Below are 18,031 nucleotides of genomic sequence, written 5' to 3'. Positions count from 1 at the left end.
AATAGACAATATGGTTTTACATTGATTGGCGATGAGACATATCTGGTGAATAAATTATAGTGTGTGCCAAGGTTCACAGAATGATTATGGATAAAATAAAGTCATGCATTGTTTGGAATCATTTACAGAATAAGTAACTTTCCACCAAGTCATTGAATGCTAAGAATTTTTATATTTCACAGTATGTGGTTACCGATGTCATGGTCGATGTGTTAATAGAGTTCGGCGGAGATGTGCTAGCGTGAAGGTGAACGAGGATGCTTCATACATTTTGAGCATTTGCCCAGAGGTTGGATTATCAGCTCAGAACTACAGATGTGCAGAGTGCAGGAGGCTGATAACAAATAGTAAGCTTCAATTGGTTTGCTGCTTCTATGGCATGGTGTTATTTTGAATATGGAATTGACTTTCTGGATTTTGGTGCTAGATTTCTATTTTATTTTGCAGTTTTAAAACAGCACAGCACTTTTAGCTATTTGTGTTGATGTTATTTTCTCGTATTGTGCTACAGGACTATGATTTGATTATCTCTATAACATGTTTTGGTTTGAACTTGTGGTAATTAGTGAGGTTTTCCGAAGTTTTGACATTTTTACACTTTATAAATGAGTTGCATATTTTTTTAGTTTGCTTATGTGAACCAGTGCTTTTCAAGTTTTTATAAATTTGCTGTTTTTCTTTTCTCATAGATTGGCTTATGATTTTATGTCCCTTTCAGCTCAGGATTACAAATAACAATTACCTTTACATTTTTTTTTTATGTAGTTGCATCTTTCAGCATAGTCGTCGTCATCCTTACAACTTAGACTACCTGCTGTGTTCACATCATCATTTACTTTTTGTATTTCTCAGATCAAAACAATCTTTGAATTGTGAATTATTGCTAAAAAGTTAACTTCAGTTTTAAAGCATGTAAGAAAGTTTCAAGGTATAGTGGATTCAAAAGGTATATGTAATGAATTGAAGAAATGTGCCTGATAGCGGTGAGAGGCAAGAGGAGCAATGAAGCTTTTGATTCTAGTAACTTAACTGTCAGTGCCTTGTTAAGAAGAGTAAAACAGGCAAAATTGGCTGATTCAGACAAAGGCTCACGTCTCAGTACTGTATTACATGACTTCATAAAGGTTCCAAACTTTATATTTTTACTCCCTTCAGGCACCGTAAGGTAGAAATACTAATGAATTACATATCTTAGATTTATTTTTCATTATATTTCTGTAACCTTAGAACAGTTGTTTTTTCCTTCATTTGCCCATATTGTTAGTCTGGGAGAACTTGGAGTTACTGTATTAATTGGATGAGTAATCAACAGATATGTTATTTTTGCTGATGTAGACAGAATATTTGGGGTGTTGCTGTGGATAGTTTTCCTAATGTAGTTTAAGTAAAAAGTATTAGCTTCCAAGTTTCCCCAGGTTCCATGTATTCAGTATAATTTTCATGTTGTACAAGCACTGTACTTGGTAATTTAGTAGGTAATCTCAGTTCCTCATGTGTTGTATTCTTGTAATAAGGGTACAGTGTTTCTGTGTGTCTTCGTGAATTTTTATGAAGATTTTCACTTTAGTTCATGTGTGACTTTCCCTCTTTGCTATTCAGAGCTTCAGTTCTCCTGATGCTTAAATTACATTTCCTGGATATTGTCCTTCGTTGGTTGACTCTTTTAAGCTGACCATAAAACTCTTATGGCAAATTGACTGTGCTTACAGAATCCAAGGTTAGTTGATTTTTGTGGAATGCCAACCAGGGCCTGAAAAAGGGACATTATTATGTTTGTTATTCTTACAGATTTACCCAATACCATTCTGTTAGATAAACACGATTTCAAATTAATTGCCGTTAATAATGCTCATGCCTGCAGGCGGCATACTACCCTCAGTGTATTGTATGTGATAGACTGCAGAAATATTTTGGTTCTTTGCAAATAACTTCGACCCAATCTGTATTTGTTTGCTGCCTTAATCTCTTGATTTGATCTGTTTGATCCCTTCTAACCTAGTTGTTCAACATCTTTCACTTTGTCCCCCAGTTTTCATGTTTTAACTACTGTATTTGAGATTCCAATATTCATACCAATTCCATCCCTAGAGATTCTGGTGGTGATCATTGACATCACATCATCTCTTGAAAAAAAAAAAAAAAACTACTAGGAATAAATATATTGATGGTAGGTAGTATTGGGATGATGTATGTATTATTATTATTATTATTTTATTTTTTATTTTATTATTTTTTATTATTATTTTTTATTTTATTAGTTTTATTTATTTTTATTTTTTATTTTATTTTATTTTTTATTTTATTATTTTATTTTTATTTTATTTTTATTTTATTTTTTTATTTTATTATTTTATTATTGTATTATTTGATTTTATTTTATTATTTTTATTATTTTTGTATAATAAAAATCTACAGTCATATAAATGAGTTGTGTTATTTAAAAAAGATAAAAACAAAGACCAAAAAACCTGAATGGCTTTCTTCCTCAGTGTGTATGTTAAAAACGTAAACACTGATGAGGAACACCATTCAGGTGTTTGAAAGTCTTTGTTTTTATATCTTTTATATAAATAATACAACTTAATAATATAATTGCAGATTTTTATTATACAGCAGTCTTTTACGACATTGTGAAATTCTTAGCATTATTATTACTATTATTATTATTATTACAGTAATTTTTTATTATTATTATTTCCCGTTAAAAAGGATGGCTGCATCTTATGAATTAATCATATATTGAGACTTCTCAATTTTTCTTATGACTCGCTTCTCTTCCACGTTGATATCGGTCAACAAATGGCCACAGTTCTTATTTTGGCAAAGAGAAATATATAAACAGCATTTGTATAACAGTTTTGTTCTCTATAGAAGTGAGCTATTGAAAAACAGTATGGTAAATCTGTAGACTTGCCAGAAGATCGATTCTGGATACTTCAAGGTATTCCTTTCAGAGATTATTTTGTCATGACATTTCAACCAGCCTATTGGTCATTTTCTAGACTGGTGGGACGATTCTGGAGACAAGGGGTGTGGGTGAATGTATATATAGGGGACCAGCATTGCAGACGAAAGCAATTATAAAATGTGAAATATGGAAAAATTAATGACAAAGCAGTAGTGTATCATGTTTTCCGAAAAAGAGGGACACCCATGCAGTACACTAAAAAAACTCTCCATACCTTTTTTGTTTGAAGATGCAAAGCTCCCGTATTTTTCAAGGTAGGCTGCTCAATTTTGTTTTGTTTTGGTGTGAAAAAGTTCCCCCAAAACTGTATGTAGAATATTGACTAAAAGTTAAGAGATGAGAAAATTTTGCACTTACAGAATAAATAAAGATCCAAAACTGCACAAAACAAATGTACATTAAAAAATACTGCTAGTAACATGACTCTTGAATTGGAGAAACAAATCCACAGTTATGTATGGGGCATATATTTAAAAACAAAAATATATACAGAGAACTTTTGAACAAACTCCTGAAAGCTCTCTGTAGAGATTTACTTTTAAATACATGTACCCATGCATAACTGGATTTGTTTCTCCGCAAAATATACATACATGTTATGCATGTATAAAAAATGTAAGGAACACTCACCAAAAATTATCATCATCTTGGTTGCTGGTTTGTGCAGTTCTTTCAAGCCCTGCTTGCTAAAGTAACAAGATGTACCATCGATAGGCAGGTAAATGCTGCCAAGTAATGCCTCATTGAAATGGCTTGAACAACATTGCAAAGGGGTGCTGTGGTTGTTGGCCACACCCCCTTCCTCTTGAAGATGGCATTGACCAGTACTTCTAGAGGATTTGGCACCTCTTGAAGCAGTCCCCCTGATGCAGAGTGCCACCTGGCACTCGTTACACTAGTATGAGGTTTCTCCTCTTTTGCCACTCTTGTAGCATGCACAACAGCGTATTTGTCTTCCTGCTGGCATTAGTTGTTCAAAGACATGATGGAGTGATGCTGTCTTTACATGTCCAGAAGGATCCAAGATCCTTGGCATCTTCTTGGATGATGGTGTTTCCTTGAGTAGATTGGCATCAGCAGTGTTATTGTCACCACCTCCCTCCGACACAACAGGCTCACCAGGGTCAACAGAAGGGCAGGCCTGTCAGGCAGGAGGGTGATAGTACCCTTGCTGATCAACAGGCAGTGAAGGAGCATGAAGGAGTTCAGTGCCACTGGCCTTTCTTCAGTGTCAGTGTAGTACAGTTTTTTCCCAGTTCCGGGGTGGAATTCTCAGTACCATTCTCCGGCCTCTTTGAGGCACTTGGTCTCCTCTTCAGTGCCAACACTCAGCACATTCCCCTTCTAGGCTGGCTGATCCTTTGTCTTTGACTGCTACTGTCTCAGTAGCAGAACAGATTGCTTATCTTATCTACCTTGATACTGGCTCCTTCAGCAGCATTAGTTTTGCCTTCTACTGTCATGGTGTTAATGCAGGTGTTAATGGATGGGAGTTTTCTTTTCGGTGCTGCTGATTCTTTGGCACCAGGTATTGGCGCAAGTTGGGGTCGGCCCTTCCACTTGTATGGAGCAAGTTTTTTGCTTCCAAATTAGATTCCTTTTTCAAGGAGTGAAAATTCTATTCGTCTCAGGGAGCAGGTGGTTCTGCTGCTGCTTTTCCTATCTCCCCCAGGGTTTCCCTCTGATGAGCCTGAGGCTTCTAAATGGATTTTGATTCGGAAGAAGAGCAGGTGGTGGTGTCAGCATTTCAAAGATTGGTGAGCGTCTGTACTAGCACATTTCCTGATCTCTTTGAGAAGCCAGTAATCGAGGACTCGAGGTCTCTTAGGGCTTTTAGGCTGGAGCCAAGGGCGGATCCCCTTCCATCATTTAAACTAGCTAAGTCAAGTCTTTTCTTCAGCTCATGCAATCAAGCATCTGCTGGAACTAGTTCTGTCTTTTATCAAGGACTCTTAATTTCTCTTACGGATGGACCTGAGGAAAAAGGGAACAATTTCCTCTGGTAAGATTGTGCTAATTTGTGAAGTTTGAGCTTTTTGCTCGATGGCTTTCCATATTACGGAAATTGTTTTTTTGGGAATGTCTATCACAGACATAGATAAGATAACTCATCCTTAAGAGAAACAACACTTGGGAAACAATTTAGTGAATTTCTTTGGCTGCTTAGATAGAGTGGTTTCAGACTTCCTTTTGGGGGGTCTGTGCATGCCTTTACTAATGCTGTCATCAATCTTAGGGATCAACGGTGTTGTTTCTTTGGCTCCCTCAGTCTTTTTGGCAGAGGAGGCTTAGATTATTGCTGGACATCCTTTGCATTCTTTGCTGGATGCTTTAGCAATAGGTACGATAGTACAGCAGGTGGAAAAATAGAAACTAGAGCTTTGTTACACTGCTTTCAGGCATTCAGGCACCTGCAACAAAGCAGCTGCTTCTTCAGTTGGTGCAGAATTCCAAAGTTCTCTCCAAGCAAGAAGGTAACTCCTCTTTATCCTCAAGTCAGCCATTTCAAACTCCCAGGAAGGCCAATAAGTGTCGGGCAAAAATTCAGCACCTGTTAAGAGATGATGTAGCAAGTTCTCAGGCCCCTATAGGAAGAAGGTTGTGTCCCTTTCTTTTATTCAGTTTGGCAGTGCCTGGGGGCAGATCCCTGTATAGTGGAGGTATTCAAAGAGGACTACAGCATTTCCTTCCTTTCCCAGATGTGTCTGGAAGTTTCACCTTTGGCATTTCCCGCTTATCTCCACAAAGAGAAGTTCCAGATCTTGCGTGAGGAAGTGGACTCTTGGTAAAAGGAGCAGTGGATATAGTCTTAGATTTGATGCTGGGGTTCTGCAGTTGCCTTTTTATGGTACCATAAGCTTTAGGAGGCTGGAGGCTGGAGGCTGGTACTGGATGTCTCCAGGCTTAACTGTCTTAGCTCACCTGACTCCATTCATCATGGAGTCTGCCATTTCAGTATTAGTGGCAGTACCAAAAGGAAAATGCATGGTATGAGTTAACATGGTGGATACATATTTCTGTATAATGATTCATTCAAATTGAAGAAAACGCCTGTGGTTTGCTTCTTGGGGCACGGTTTACCAGTTTTGGCCTTGTCTTGGTTTGAGCTCAGCTTCACAAGTTTTTACAAGTCTTGATGGATTTGGGCAAGAGGTCTCACCAGTTAGGCATTCAGATGCTTCCTTTCCTGGACAGCTAGTTGATTCTGGCATCTGCCTTAGAGGGGAGCCTAGGGGAAGAGATACTTTTCTAAAGTTGAAAAGCCTGTATGGAATATTGATAAATATTCTAAAATCCATTGGGAATGCTACTGGATACCGAGAATTTCTTGGCTTCTTTGAAGATGAAGTTGTAAACAATTTTCTGTTAATTCTAAAAGAATATCCATCCTTCGTTCCTCTACCAGCCAAGACCTAGCACCTCTGTTGTGTTATGTACGTGGATGTAAGTCTAATAGAATAACTTGGGAAAGGTCGCCAGTAACTTGGGAAAGGTCGCCAGTAACAAGTAATTGTTACACTAAAATTAGTTTATTTACTGTAACAAGTCAAAATGAGAAAATGGTAAAGGATGGTTTTAACCAATCTGAGTCATTTGCAATTCACATTTAAGGGTAATTTATACAGCCTTGATCCGATGAACTAGAGCATGGTGGGACGAGTGGAATCCAGCCATGAATAGCACATTTCTTACAAGAGAAAATTCCTGAATTAACAATCTTAGCATTAACACAGTCCCTAACACATTAACTGAATTAATTAGGCCGCTACGTTAAGGGTGCTGGAGATACTATGCGATGAGGTCGGCTCTCGGTCGAGTCACGTGTTATACAAAATGGTGGCACCGTGGTTGTTCACTGATTTTACTAAGTAATAGAATTTCAATCAACAATATGATCAAACATGAGAGGTTCAGGTAAGGAATGGCATTCCCTTGTGGTCTGGCATTTATAGGGAAGGATTGGATTTTGGATGAGGATTTGATAGGATGCTTGAGAGGGAAAGGATTAAAGGGTAGGTAAGGTTGTGGAAATCGAGGTTCTTTCTAAGCGGACACCCACCTGGATTTCACTCCCGTTGTACGGAGAGTAACTGAAGAATACGTGCTTTGCTGGTATGGTCGTCAAGCAAAAGCATTGGAGAACGTGCCCACTGGGCTGGTCATCGATTTGGGCACCACGTGTGAGGTTTAGAGATGGAGTAGAGTTGCACCCATCATCTGTCCAAGCTAGTGGTTGGCAGAGTAAGGCCACTGACCTCTTGTCATATGTTTATCGAGGCTCCCCGACCTTTAGGTGGGCTGAGCTTGCTGGGAGTTCATCTGTGCTGAGGCATCATGCCACCAGGTTCAGGTACCGTTGACCTGTTAGTGGGCAGAGCCAACTTGCTCTATCATCTCGACTCGTCCATTGGCATCTGAAATGGAAGACCCTCAGAAGAGTATATTGGACAAAGGGTATTGAGGGGGAGGCGATCGAGACTCATGGACTGGGTATGAATGCGCTGGAAAATTGGACTCTCGGTGGTAGTCAAATAAACTAGGTCTTGTTAGACCCTTCACAATAATCAATATGGCAGAACACTGCTATTTATAACAGTTGGGACATGGCATCACTAGAGAAGCTGGTACTGTACTAGGTGCCAGGTTGAGAATGAGGCTGATCATTTCTTCCTCATGAGTCACTGGGACAGGAAAATTCATCCAGACTGTTCAAATTCAGATGTCAAGGGATGTAGAGGATTTCCTGAGATGGTGGAACCTTCAATCTCATCTATTACTGGGAACCTCTTTCCAGTTAAAGAACCCAGACTTCGTGTTACATTCTAACACATCCTCTAAAGGTTGGGTAACGGTCTCGGCAGACGGTCTCAGCAGACAGGTACATAGCAGCGGATTGGTGGGCAGAACTATAGCCATATAAATCAGTTGGAGATGTTGGCAGTGTGGAAGGCCCTTCTAGCATCGGAGGATCTAGTACAGATCAAGAAGATTGCAATCTTTTTGGATAAATATAACAGCTTTGGCTTATCTCAGCAATCAAGGGGGCACAAAGGTGGAAGCTTTATTCCTTCTCACAGTCACATTCTCACCTGGACATTGGAGAGGAACATTCTTCTGTAGCCCCAGTTCGTGCCAGGAAGAATGAATGTTGTGGCAGACCAACTGAGCAGAAAAGAGCAACTTCTATTATCTGAATGGACTTTGCTTCCACAAATCTCCAAAGGTCTTTGGAAGTTGTGGGACTCCCTTTCTAGACCTTTTTGCCACCAGGTTCAACAGTTGCCTACCTGTGTACTGCTTGCCAGTTCAGGATCCCCAAGCTTGGGCATTTGATGTGGTGCTTTTAGATTGGTCTTATCTAGAATTTTATGCTTTTCTCCCTTTTGCTATGGTACAAAGGGTCTGTGAAGTTGCACATGATTTTGGTTATTCCTTGGTGGCCACACAGACAGTGGTGCCAAGACCTTCTTCCTCTGTTAGTAGATGCAACAGCTAACTGCTTGGAGACTCGACCGTAGTTTACAAGGAAGGAGCTTTTCTAGGGAATGCAGAAGGTCAATCATAAATTCCAGAAGATTAAAAAATGCCTTGTACCAAAGACAGAGGTCAATATACAGTATAGAGCTTGGGGCTTTCCCAGAAGGATTTCCTGCACCCATACCTCTAGAAATAACCCAATTAAATTCTTTATTTACTTATGCTACACCAGAAGGTTTTTATTTTCTGCCATATAGGGGCATTGATTGATGTTAGCTTCTGTTTTAAGGCATACGTGGATATTAAGGAAGCTATTTGCCCCTTCCAAATTGAGATTCCTAAGCCTCCGATTTGACCCCTGGGCTGGAATTTGGATGTAGTGATTAAATATTAAAGCATGCCTCCATTTGAACCCTTGATCACAACCTCCTTGAGTGAGTTTAACAGTTAAAACTGTTTATGATATCCTTGGCCTTGGTGAAAAGAAATGTCAAAAACTGATTTTGTAGCCCTAGGTAGCCTGAGAGCCTGATTACCGTAAGTCAAAGAATGCCGTGGTGGTTCTGTTCAACCCTTACAGGCCAGGCTATGATATGCATGACGAACAACATTCGACTGCGAATACTTTAAGGTTGGCCAATTAAAAAAAAAAAAATTGAAAGAGAAAGATATGCAAATGCACATGGTATAAAAAAATTCCCACGGGAAGTTGAAAGTGAATATTTCCAACCCTGTGGGGGCTTCATCCATGACACTTGTAAAAATACACGAATTTGAGTGAGTTATACATGTTCTTTCTGATAATTTTTAAATTTTATTTTGTAAAATTTTAATTACCTCTCTCACAATATCATAACAGAAAAGAACTAAAATCGGTAAGAATCCGTGATTACATTTATGGTAAAATATTTACATGATGTGCTGGAATGGGGAGATACAGTACCTTTTAGTGAGTAATACAAGTTCTTTCTAATATTTTTTGTACTTTTTTCAAAATAAATTACAGCTGACGTACTATTGGAAAAGATGAGAACTAAGACCTGCAACAATCCCTCAGTATATTTGTGAGCAAATATATTTGAGATGTACTGGGATGGGGAGATTTGGTTACTTCCCCCGACATCTGTTCTTTGGATTTCTTCCTCACATCACCAGCTGCGGCACGAGTGTTGCAATAAGTCATTCATTGCCCATTCAAGTGATGTGAACATTTTCTCACAAAATTCATTGAAACTGCTTGGCGCAAAAAATAAATTCTCACCTGAACCAGTCTGGATCGTACCCCAAAGGCTATTACAGGCAGTCCCCAGTTATCGGTGGGCTCAGTTATTGGCGATCCAGTTTTATGGCGCTTGTCTAATGCCGAAAATCACTGATTTCTGCTTAATGGTGTCAGTACATACCTAACAGAGGTGCCAATCACTGGTTATCGCCAAAAATCACTGATTTTCGGTTATCGGCGATTTTCGCTTATTGTCACGCCATCGGAACAGAACCCACGCCAATAACTGGGGACTGCCTGTATTAAGCCTCGCATGATCATGACCAGATGCAAGGGGTTAAGGCCATTGTCAGTGAGGCACGTGCTAACCTAGACCTTCTTTCTTACCTCTCGTGAAAGCAAAATTCCATGATTAGAGAACAGCAGAGACCACTTTCAATTTTCTTAGGAACTTCTATCTAGAGAGAGTTTTCAATGCAGCTTTGTGAATGTGTAGCTTAGTACTGTGCCCCACATTATTTCTGAGGTGCAACGATTCACTATGAATCATACAGAGCACTTTTGCCCCTCATTACAGCAGGGGAACTCATATCCTGATTAGGATAGCTGTGCTCTAACCATTCCTATTTATTTAGGAAGTTGATAAGTTTGTGGGGAATGTGAAGGTGCCTATTTTTTTTAGATAGGTGAAGGCCTTCATTCATTTACCATCACTGCTCTGCTAGCCATGGCACAATGCCTTTTGTCCCACTTTCATCAGAGTGAGAGTGGTATCCCATGTAGCCTAAGTAACCTCTACCACCATTCAGAGGCCTTGCTACTTGATGAATTAGTCCATGCTTGGCAGCAGTACCAGCACATGGATTTAATCATTCCTGATGGAATTTTTTTTTCCTTGGGGTTGTTTTTTTTTGTCCTCGCACCTTTCCCCACCTCGTGGTTCAGGACGTGAATCAGCTTTCATAATAGAGAGGAAAGATTCATTTGAAAATATAAAGTTTTGCAACCAAATATATTTTGCAATTACCTCTATCATGTAAACCCCCTTCCCATCTCCCTACTCATGTGGACAGAGAAAAACTGAAACAAATTAACAGATGCTTGAACCAGTGGCTCGCCTAAAAGGTATGGGTCAGTAGGATGGTTTAAACTAAACTATCCTATTAATTTTTTTAGTCTTCACACACTATCATCCTCCTCCTGCTGATGCAGGGAATACAGCTATCATAATGGAGAGGTAAGTATTTAAAAAGATAGAAAATAAAAATTTGTTTTTGTTAATTTACATTATTAATGACTGACTTTTCCTAACACAGGGTATCTCTTTTTTTTTAATGTCTTTTTAAAGTTTATGATGTGAAGTTCAGGTGACAATGTCATATATGATCATATGATGTGACAGTTTGGACCAGTGTATTTGAAATAAGTTCTTATCCAGTTCAGATTTGTACATGAATTGTCATAAACTGTACATGGTTCATGTCCATTATATTGTTGATTTTTTTTGTGATACAAAGGATATTTGGTTGTATCATTCCCTTCCCAGGTAATTCAATCCCCATTTATAAACAAAATTATATTGGGAGATTTTTATCTTCTGAGAAAGTGCTTTTGGCTTGACTAAGTTGGGTGTTATTTACTACTGTATGACTTTAACCAGACGTTCCAATTTCAGAACATCGTGTTTTCAAAAAGAATGGAAAGGAAGTTCAGAAAAAAGGTAGTGATATGTCCATTTTACTCTGTAGTACAGTATTCGGAAAGTCAGCGATGTAGATACAAATAGTTTAATGAGTTTTGCCATTTGTAACAACTGCTGGCTTGTAGTACACAGTAGTACAGTAAAGTGCTAGAACATGTTGTAACAGGATATCTTTGATATTCTGTACAAGTGGTTACCTTTAATTGGTTTGTGGATAATTAGAAGTTTCATATAGTTGATAGTTGAAGAGGCAGGTATATTAAGTTTCCTCTCAATAGTATAGTTAGGAGAGGATCAATCTTTTATGCAAATTATGCTGTTATAAGAATGAAAACTCTTAAAAATTGTTTTAATATGGAGCATTAAAGCAAATTGCCCGTGACGTGAGTTTGCACTTAAATTTTGATAGGAAAAAGTTATTTATGCCTGGATACTTCTCAGTGAATGGTACAGACCATTGAGTGAATAATGAAAGTATTTTATTGGGTTAATTATAGAAATGGGCAATTACTGGGATGATTATAAATTGTCATGATAAGCAATGATAGACCTGTGTAGGATCCTACACTAATATTTTTAATTTGTCTTTGTTGCACAAGTTTCACGGCCCAATATCAAATTGTGCATCTATGATGCATTTTGCTGCAAATGAAATGTCAAAGAGATTCTGTAAGCCTGACATGTTGGCTATCAAAAACTACTCTCTCACATCATAATTGCCCTTAGAACCTGAAGTTAATTATTCTTACTGGAGTCATAAATGTGGACCTCAGAACAAGATCTTTGTAATCTCTGGGGAAAACAACTAGATTCATATTTATATTTGTTGAGTAATTTTATTCTACAAAAAGTCAGTTTAAAATTGTTAGCTGCCAGCTAGGAGTTTGTTCTTGGCTGTCATTACTATTGCATCCTTATTGTGGCTGCCCACAAGTTAAGGTTCCAGACTCTTATTGTGAACTTAAAGGACAAGTTATTTGCAATTTAGCTAATTGGTGACAGGAAAGTTTAGGACATTGCGTTTAAGCCAGGGCAAATGCTAACACAGTAATTGGTTATAAGTCCAGAAACCAAGGCATTTCATTTCTCCAGTTCCTCGTTGTCATTGCTGCAATGAATAACTTAACTAATGCTTACAGAAACAAACAAATTCAAGTTTGTTCGCCATCTTGTTAGAACCTTCCATGTGTACTGACAGTTGTATGTTGCCATTTCCTCCGAGTTGTGTCAGCCTGTACTCTGATGAAGTATTTTGTGGAACATTTGATTATCAGTATTCTTGGAGAATTAGAAACACTATACAGTTACAGTATATACCAGCAGAATTCCTGTCATCATCAGAAGTCTTTCCACATTGTTCAAAATATGTAACATCTGCTCAGAATTTGATTTAATGACCTCACTTTGAATATTAGTCTGGCTGTCTTTCGTTGTATAATCTTCATTACTACAGTATACAGTAACTTAGATTTTGACAGATGAGAGTGGATCAACAATACTTCAATGCACAGAAAAGTTGTGAAGTTATGTAAGGCTACATATTGAAATATGTCAGTGAAAGTGTATTATGGCTAGTTGAAGGCGAATGCTATTTTGTTCCACATGCCAAAGATAAGGATTGGATAAAATGTGAATGTGATGAATATTATAAAAAATGTCTTTTCTTGGATGGGACCAGGGATAATAATGCCAGGAGATTGAAGTGTCTGCTCTATCAATTTTGATAGAGCCCTTTCATTTGTGAAGGAGTATAAAGATATGCAGAATACAATACTTGTTACAAGGGATTGTCAAGCAGTATGCTACAGTTGCTGAATGGGATGAAAAAACTGCTGAAGTTCAAAGTATACAGAATAAGACAGATGATGACACAGTGAATTTTCCACAGGTTATTGATTTAAAGATTGATTTATCATCAAGAAGATGGAATTTATATAAATTAAAGAAGGTAACAGCTCCTGATATAGAGAAGAAAACTTGTGCCAATAAAGCCAAGCAAAAGAATTATTATTAAGAAGATCTACACAGGCTTCAGGTAAAACCACTTGGAAAAAAATGAGGTTGCTTATACAGACAGTAGAGATGGTGCAGCAGTTAGGATACATAAAATTTTAAGATATACTCAAACAAAAAACACAGGAAACTGAAACCAAAAATAATAATTTATAATATATATAGTGAGGAAGACCATGTGTTTGATGCATTATTTGACAAAACTGTTACCTACTGTCACTCCCTCTTATAAAGAAGGAAATAAGCGTACTATTTGAGTAACTGTTGTAGTTGGGACTATGCACACCATTCTAAATCGTGAAATTTAAATTTGTTTGGGTATTTTTGATAATGATGACAATTATGTCATGATAAGGAAAGTATAAAATGTATGAAAAGTATCATCTGCTAACCTAATTCCACTGTGCTTACTAATTAGTAACAAAAGAATGGAATGAAAATGAAATAAAGTTATAAACTATACAAGACAGAAAAGACAATAGCAAACATTAGGTGAATTTGAGATATGGTGTGAGGAGTCTTTAATGCTTTGGGCCGATAAGGATGTAGGATTTACCAACCAACTGAATATCCCCAAAGCTTCATTGCATAATGTGAACATCAAAGTACTTACTAATCAGGTTTTACTGCTATTCTCCCTAACCCATTCAGCAAAGAGAATGAATTGTGAGCTTGAGATGTCCTTGCATTGACTGAGGTGATGGTGGACAAATAGACAGTGCTGCAAATATTTGCTGAGATGACTCTCAGCCCTCTTTTGGTAAATACTTGTTCTCTCAACCAGAATTCTCTATTTTTGTTTTATTGGAGAGATTCTGATGTCATCTGTTTTTTTAGTCATGATTTTTGGTTTTCACTGCACACATGAACACATCTTGGCCCATCAAATCCAGTAGTAGAAGTGGGTCATCTGGAAAATTCTTCTGTTATCAGTAAATAGATTTATAACTTCATAATTTTTAAACTCCTGTAGTTTCCATGGTGGCAGCCAGCTTCTACACCTTGATCTAAGATTTCTTCATTGATTCAGTCTCTGACCTCTGAGTTTAATGTCTTTTGTGGGTTTTGGCCTTACTGTGCAACTCCCAGTCTGCTTTATAGCCTTTGGTTCCTTTGTACAACCAGTTATGTTGGATTCACTTTGGGACCTTCATTCTAACGGACTAGTTTAAGGGATTCCCTCAGCAGTTATACTTCTCATTGAATTTGTGAGTTGGGCTAATGTAAGTTGTGGGGGGGTTGTTGTGAAACAAATGTATTTTTAAAAAATCAGTCTATTTCAATGCAAACTCATCATCTGTATCAAGTGTCCCACTTCTGAACACCATAATTATTCACATTCATAGATTTGACATGAGAAATGAAGCTTTTACCTGCTTCCAACCCAGGATTCATGAAGAAGCATGCTTGTTGTGGCTGGTAAGCCAGCAGAGAATCTTTTTTGTTCAGGCATGTAGTGTCTAGTATTTGTGAAGACCATGAATGTTGGTTAATGTAAATGATGGGTATGTATAGTTTTGTTTCTAAAAACTACACATTCTCACCTTGGTGTTCAGATGTCATATGAATGTTACCTGACTTGGCAGTTTGTTTGAATAGTAGGGATTACCAGGAACCAGTTTCAGCATTATCCTGAACACTCCCAGTTCTTTAATTGTTTCATTTTGTGGAACTTGTCTAGAACCACCTTTACTAGGAAAATGTTACTGATCTGTAAGTCAGGGTTAGTTATTATGTACAGTACGTGTTTTGCAAAACCACTTACCGAACTTTTTATAAGCCGGTTTCTAGAAAATGTCCCTCCTGTGGAATAATTTTCTTCTAGTTTTTGTAGATTTTGTCTTGCAAATAGATAATGTCAACTGCTAAGCATAATCCTTTGGTAAGTCATTACAGCATTGGCAAAATTGCTGACCATGATGATACTAGTACTGTATACAGTATGGCTGCGTATAGCCAGAAGTGGACTTTATGCACTGTGTTCCATTTTGATGGCTTACTGGTTTGTTTCTGATTTGTTCATTCTGTACTATGTGTTGAAGAGATTTATATACAGTATTAGTTTAATAGTTGTACGTACATACATCATCTGGAGATGATATGACTTCACAAGCCAACTTGTAATGAAAGTAGTGTACCTTTCAAATGTTGCTGGATATTTCATCTTGTTTACAGAAAAACCGTACTAATATCAGGGATAATTTCATCTTTTCTCTTCTTTCAGCTCCACTGATCTGGCATTCTTTGATATTGTTAGCAACCCTTTGTAGACTTCCTCTGAATAAGTTGTGTTCTTACTATGAACAAACTTCAGTTTTCACTTTGGATGTTACTTGATGCATGACTGGTTAGCCTTTAGAGGATTATGCTAGAAAGATTCTGGTCTCTCACTTGACAAACCAATTGCTTATCAAGTTTTATGTGGAAGTAAAATAAGTTTATTTATTAAATTAATGCACCTGGTTAGCCTTTAGAGGATTATGCTAGAAAGATTCTGGTCTCTCACTTGACAAACCAATTGCTTATCAAGTTTTATGTGGAAGTAAAATAAGTTTATTTATTGAATTAATGCACCTTATCTAAGGAATCTGAAAGCAGCTGCCTTGTGGAAGAGAGGATAATTAAAAGTAACAAGTAGACTTCTGAGAAAGAATCCAGCACAGGCCCTGACCCAGATGTGGTCTGTAAGTATGGTAAGGTGTTGAAGGGGATTAAAGACCTGATATGCCAGGAGGATGAAACTGATGGCATCTTTTAACAAGGTCAAATATTGAAAAGGTATTATTGGTAGTTGTGATAATTTTGGAGTGAAAGTTAAATGAACAGACCAGAAATGTATTGAAAAAAACTTGCTACAGTTGCTTCGAAGACTGTGTAACAGTTTGAACTTTGTTAGAGCAGTGTGCCTCCTTTGAAAAAATGAAGATTTTTTGGAATCATAGTTAATCTGTGGTATATTGCCCTTCAAGTATTTTCTGATTAAGCTTTCGTATCATGTTTTGATGAGGAATATATGACAAAGGAGTTAGAGGCATTTCTTTTATGGTAAATTCGTGCTCAATATATATTTCTTTAATTGGCAAGCATACCTGTCAGTCACTGAAGAACAAGAGGAAGTGAGTTACTGGCCGAACAAGGAAAAGATAACGAATTCTTTTCCGTATATTAGAGGTATAATTTACACTTAAAATTATTGCAGCTTCATAAATTTAAGGCAAATTTCAGTAGACACTTAAGGAGCAGACATTAATCAGTATATATTGAATTTGTATGTAGCAAAGAAAATGAGCTACACTTGGCCCTCACAAATCAAGGTTAAAAACTGTTGGTTTTATTGATGAGTAGGGTACTCAAATTCAAAGGAGTAAGTTTGAAAAAAATTATGTAGAAAAATAGTGAAAAATACGTTAACCAATTATATTCTGAAGTTTGGACATTTCATCTCCAGGGCCTTTTAGAAAAAAAAGAAGCTAGAATCATATGATGACAGTTCTAGCTTTCTAAGTGTACTTATAAATTTCTTTTGAGGAATTCATGTTACTGAAACTATTTCATAATGTATTGTAGTGTCTGGATATATTGTATGCTGATTTTAGGAATGTGACAAAGATAAGTGTAGACAATGGAACACTGTTGTAGGGTTATATTCAGTTGTTACTCTACCTGGAAGGAATATTTGCTATATTTCATCTTAATTATAGCCTATTATTAACAGAGGTAATATGTAGCTTGAACTCAAATGATTACACAATTTGGAAGTGAACATCGAATTTTCATATATGCATTCATGAGCCAGAAGAGAAATTGATGGCGTTTGTTTTCGGGTACCAAATCTAAAATGAAATGCATGAAAAACTTTTGCTTTGTTGTTTTATTTAAATGTCAAAAAAGCATTGTATACTAATCATTTTAATTTTGTTTTTAGCCCACCCTAGGGGCGTCTCATGTTTGAGTGACCCATTCAGAAAAGGTACTGGAATTTCTTGTACAAGTTTTTGCTTATTATTTTTGTTTGCACTCTGTTAAAACTTCACCTCCTATTTTCAGAAAGTATTCTGGTGTGTTGAAGCCTGTAAAAACTTGTCAGGTTCCTCTAAAGTTTGTTATAACACTAATTAAAACTGTTTTGTGATATATCTGTACTCTAAAAGCTGAACTCTTTAGAATATTTCATATAAACTTTATTAATGCTTTCAAAACATTGCTGTTCATGTGGAGAGCGAATGAAGGGTTGAACTGTGTATGGTTTGCATCTTATCTATTGTCAAAAATACATTTGTAACTTCTATCAGTTTTGATTTAGGTGAACAGTAGTGCATGTAGTAGTTTCATAGTGCTATTTTTTACACTTGCATGATTAACAGATTTGAATTCCCTTTCATTACTGAAGTATATTTGCAATACACTTTTACAAGTGTGCCCACAAACAGTTTAATTTTCTTATGCTCTACCTCTCGGTGCAGATTTTTACTCCCCAGGCTGTGAGCTCCTTACCATCGATGGGGACAACAGGAACCAATTATCTAAATCTAAATATCCTTAACTTAGGTAAATCTATGTAGAACTGTGGATTTTTCCAGCATCCTGAAGGTATCGGGAAGCTATCTGGGAACATCTTTCAAGTGGCATATTCTGTCTATAACTTTTG

General features: G+C 37.1%; 1 protein-coding gene across 11 annotated transcripts in view; it reads left to right on the top strand.

The window, feature by feature from the left end:
• The window catches only part of DEF8 (differentially expressed in FDCP 8 homolog), an 84,135-nt gene that overhangs the window by 28,241 nt on the left and 37,863 nt on the right, over positions 1–18,031 (top strand). For 6 of the 11 annotated variants that reach the window (XR_010856645.1, XR_010856643.1, XR_010856644.1 and 3 more), the window contains one exon: positions 183–347. Coding sequence is in view for 8 of the 11 variants with exons in the window: in XM_067124144.1 (XP_066980245.1) it covers positions 183–347 (165 nt within the window). In the remaining 3 variants the exon portion in view is untranslated. Of the gene's footprint in view, positions 1–182; positions 348–11,343; positions 11,389–17,308; positions 17,354–18,031 lie in introns of all 11 variants that reach the window. The other 5 variants (XM_067124137.1, XM_067124138.1, XM_067124139.1 and 2 more) reach the window with 3 other exon arrangements.

The sequence above is a fragment of the Macrobrachium rosenbergii genome, chromosome 22 (genome assembly GCF_040412425.1).
Source record: "Macrobrachium rosenbergii isolate ZJJX-2024 chromosome 22, ASM4041242v1, whole genome shotgun sequence".
Lineage (NCBI taxonomy): Eukaryota > Metazoa > Arthropoda > Malacostraca > Decapoda > Palaemonidae > Macrobrachium > Macrobrachium rosenbergii.
Note: the sequence above shows the minus strand (reverse complement) of the source record. Positions and strands in the feature narration are given on the sequence as shown.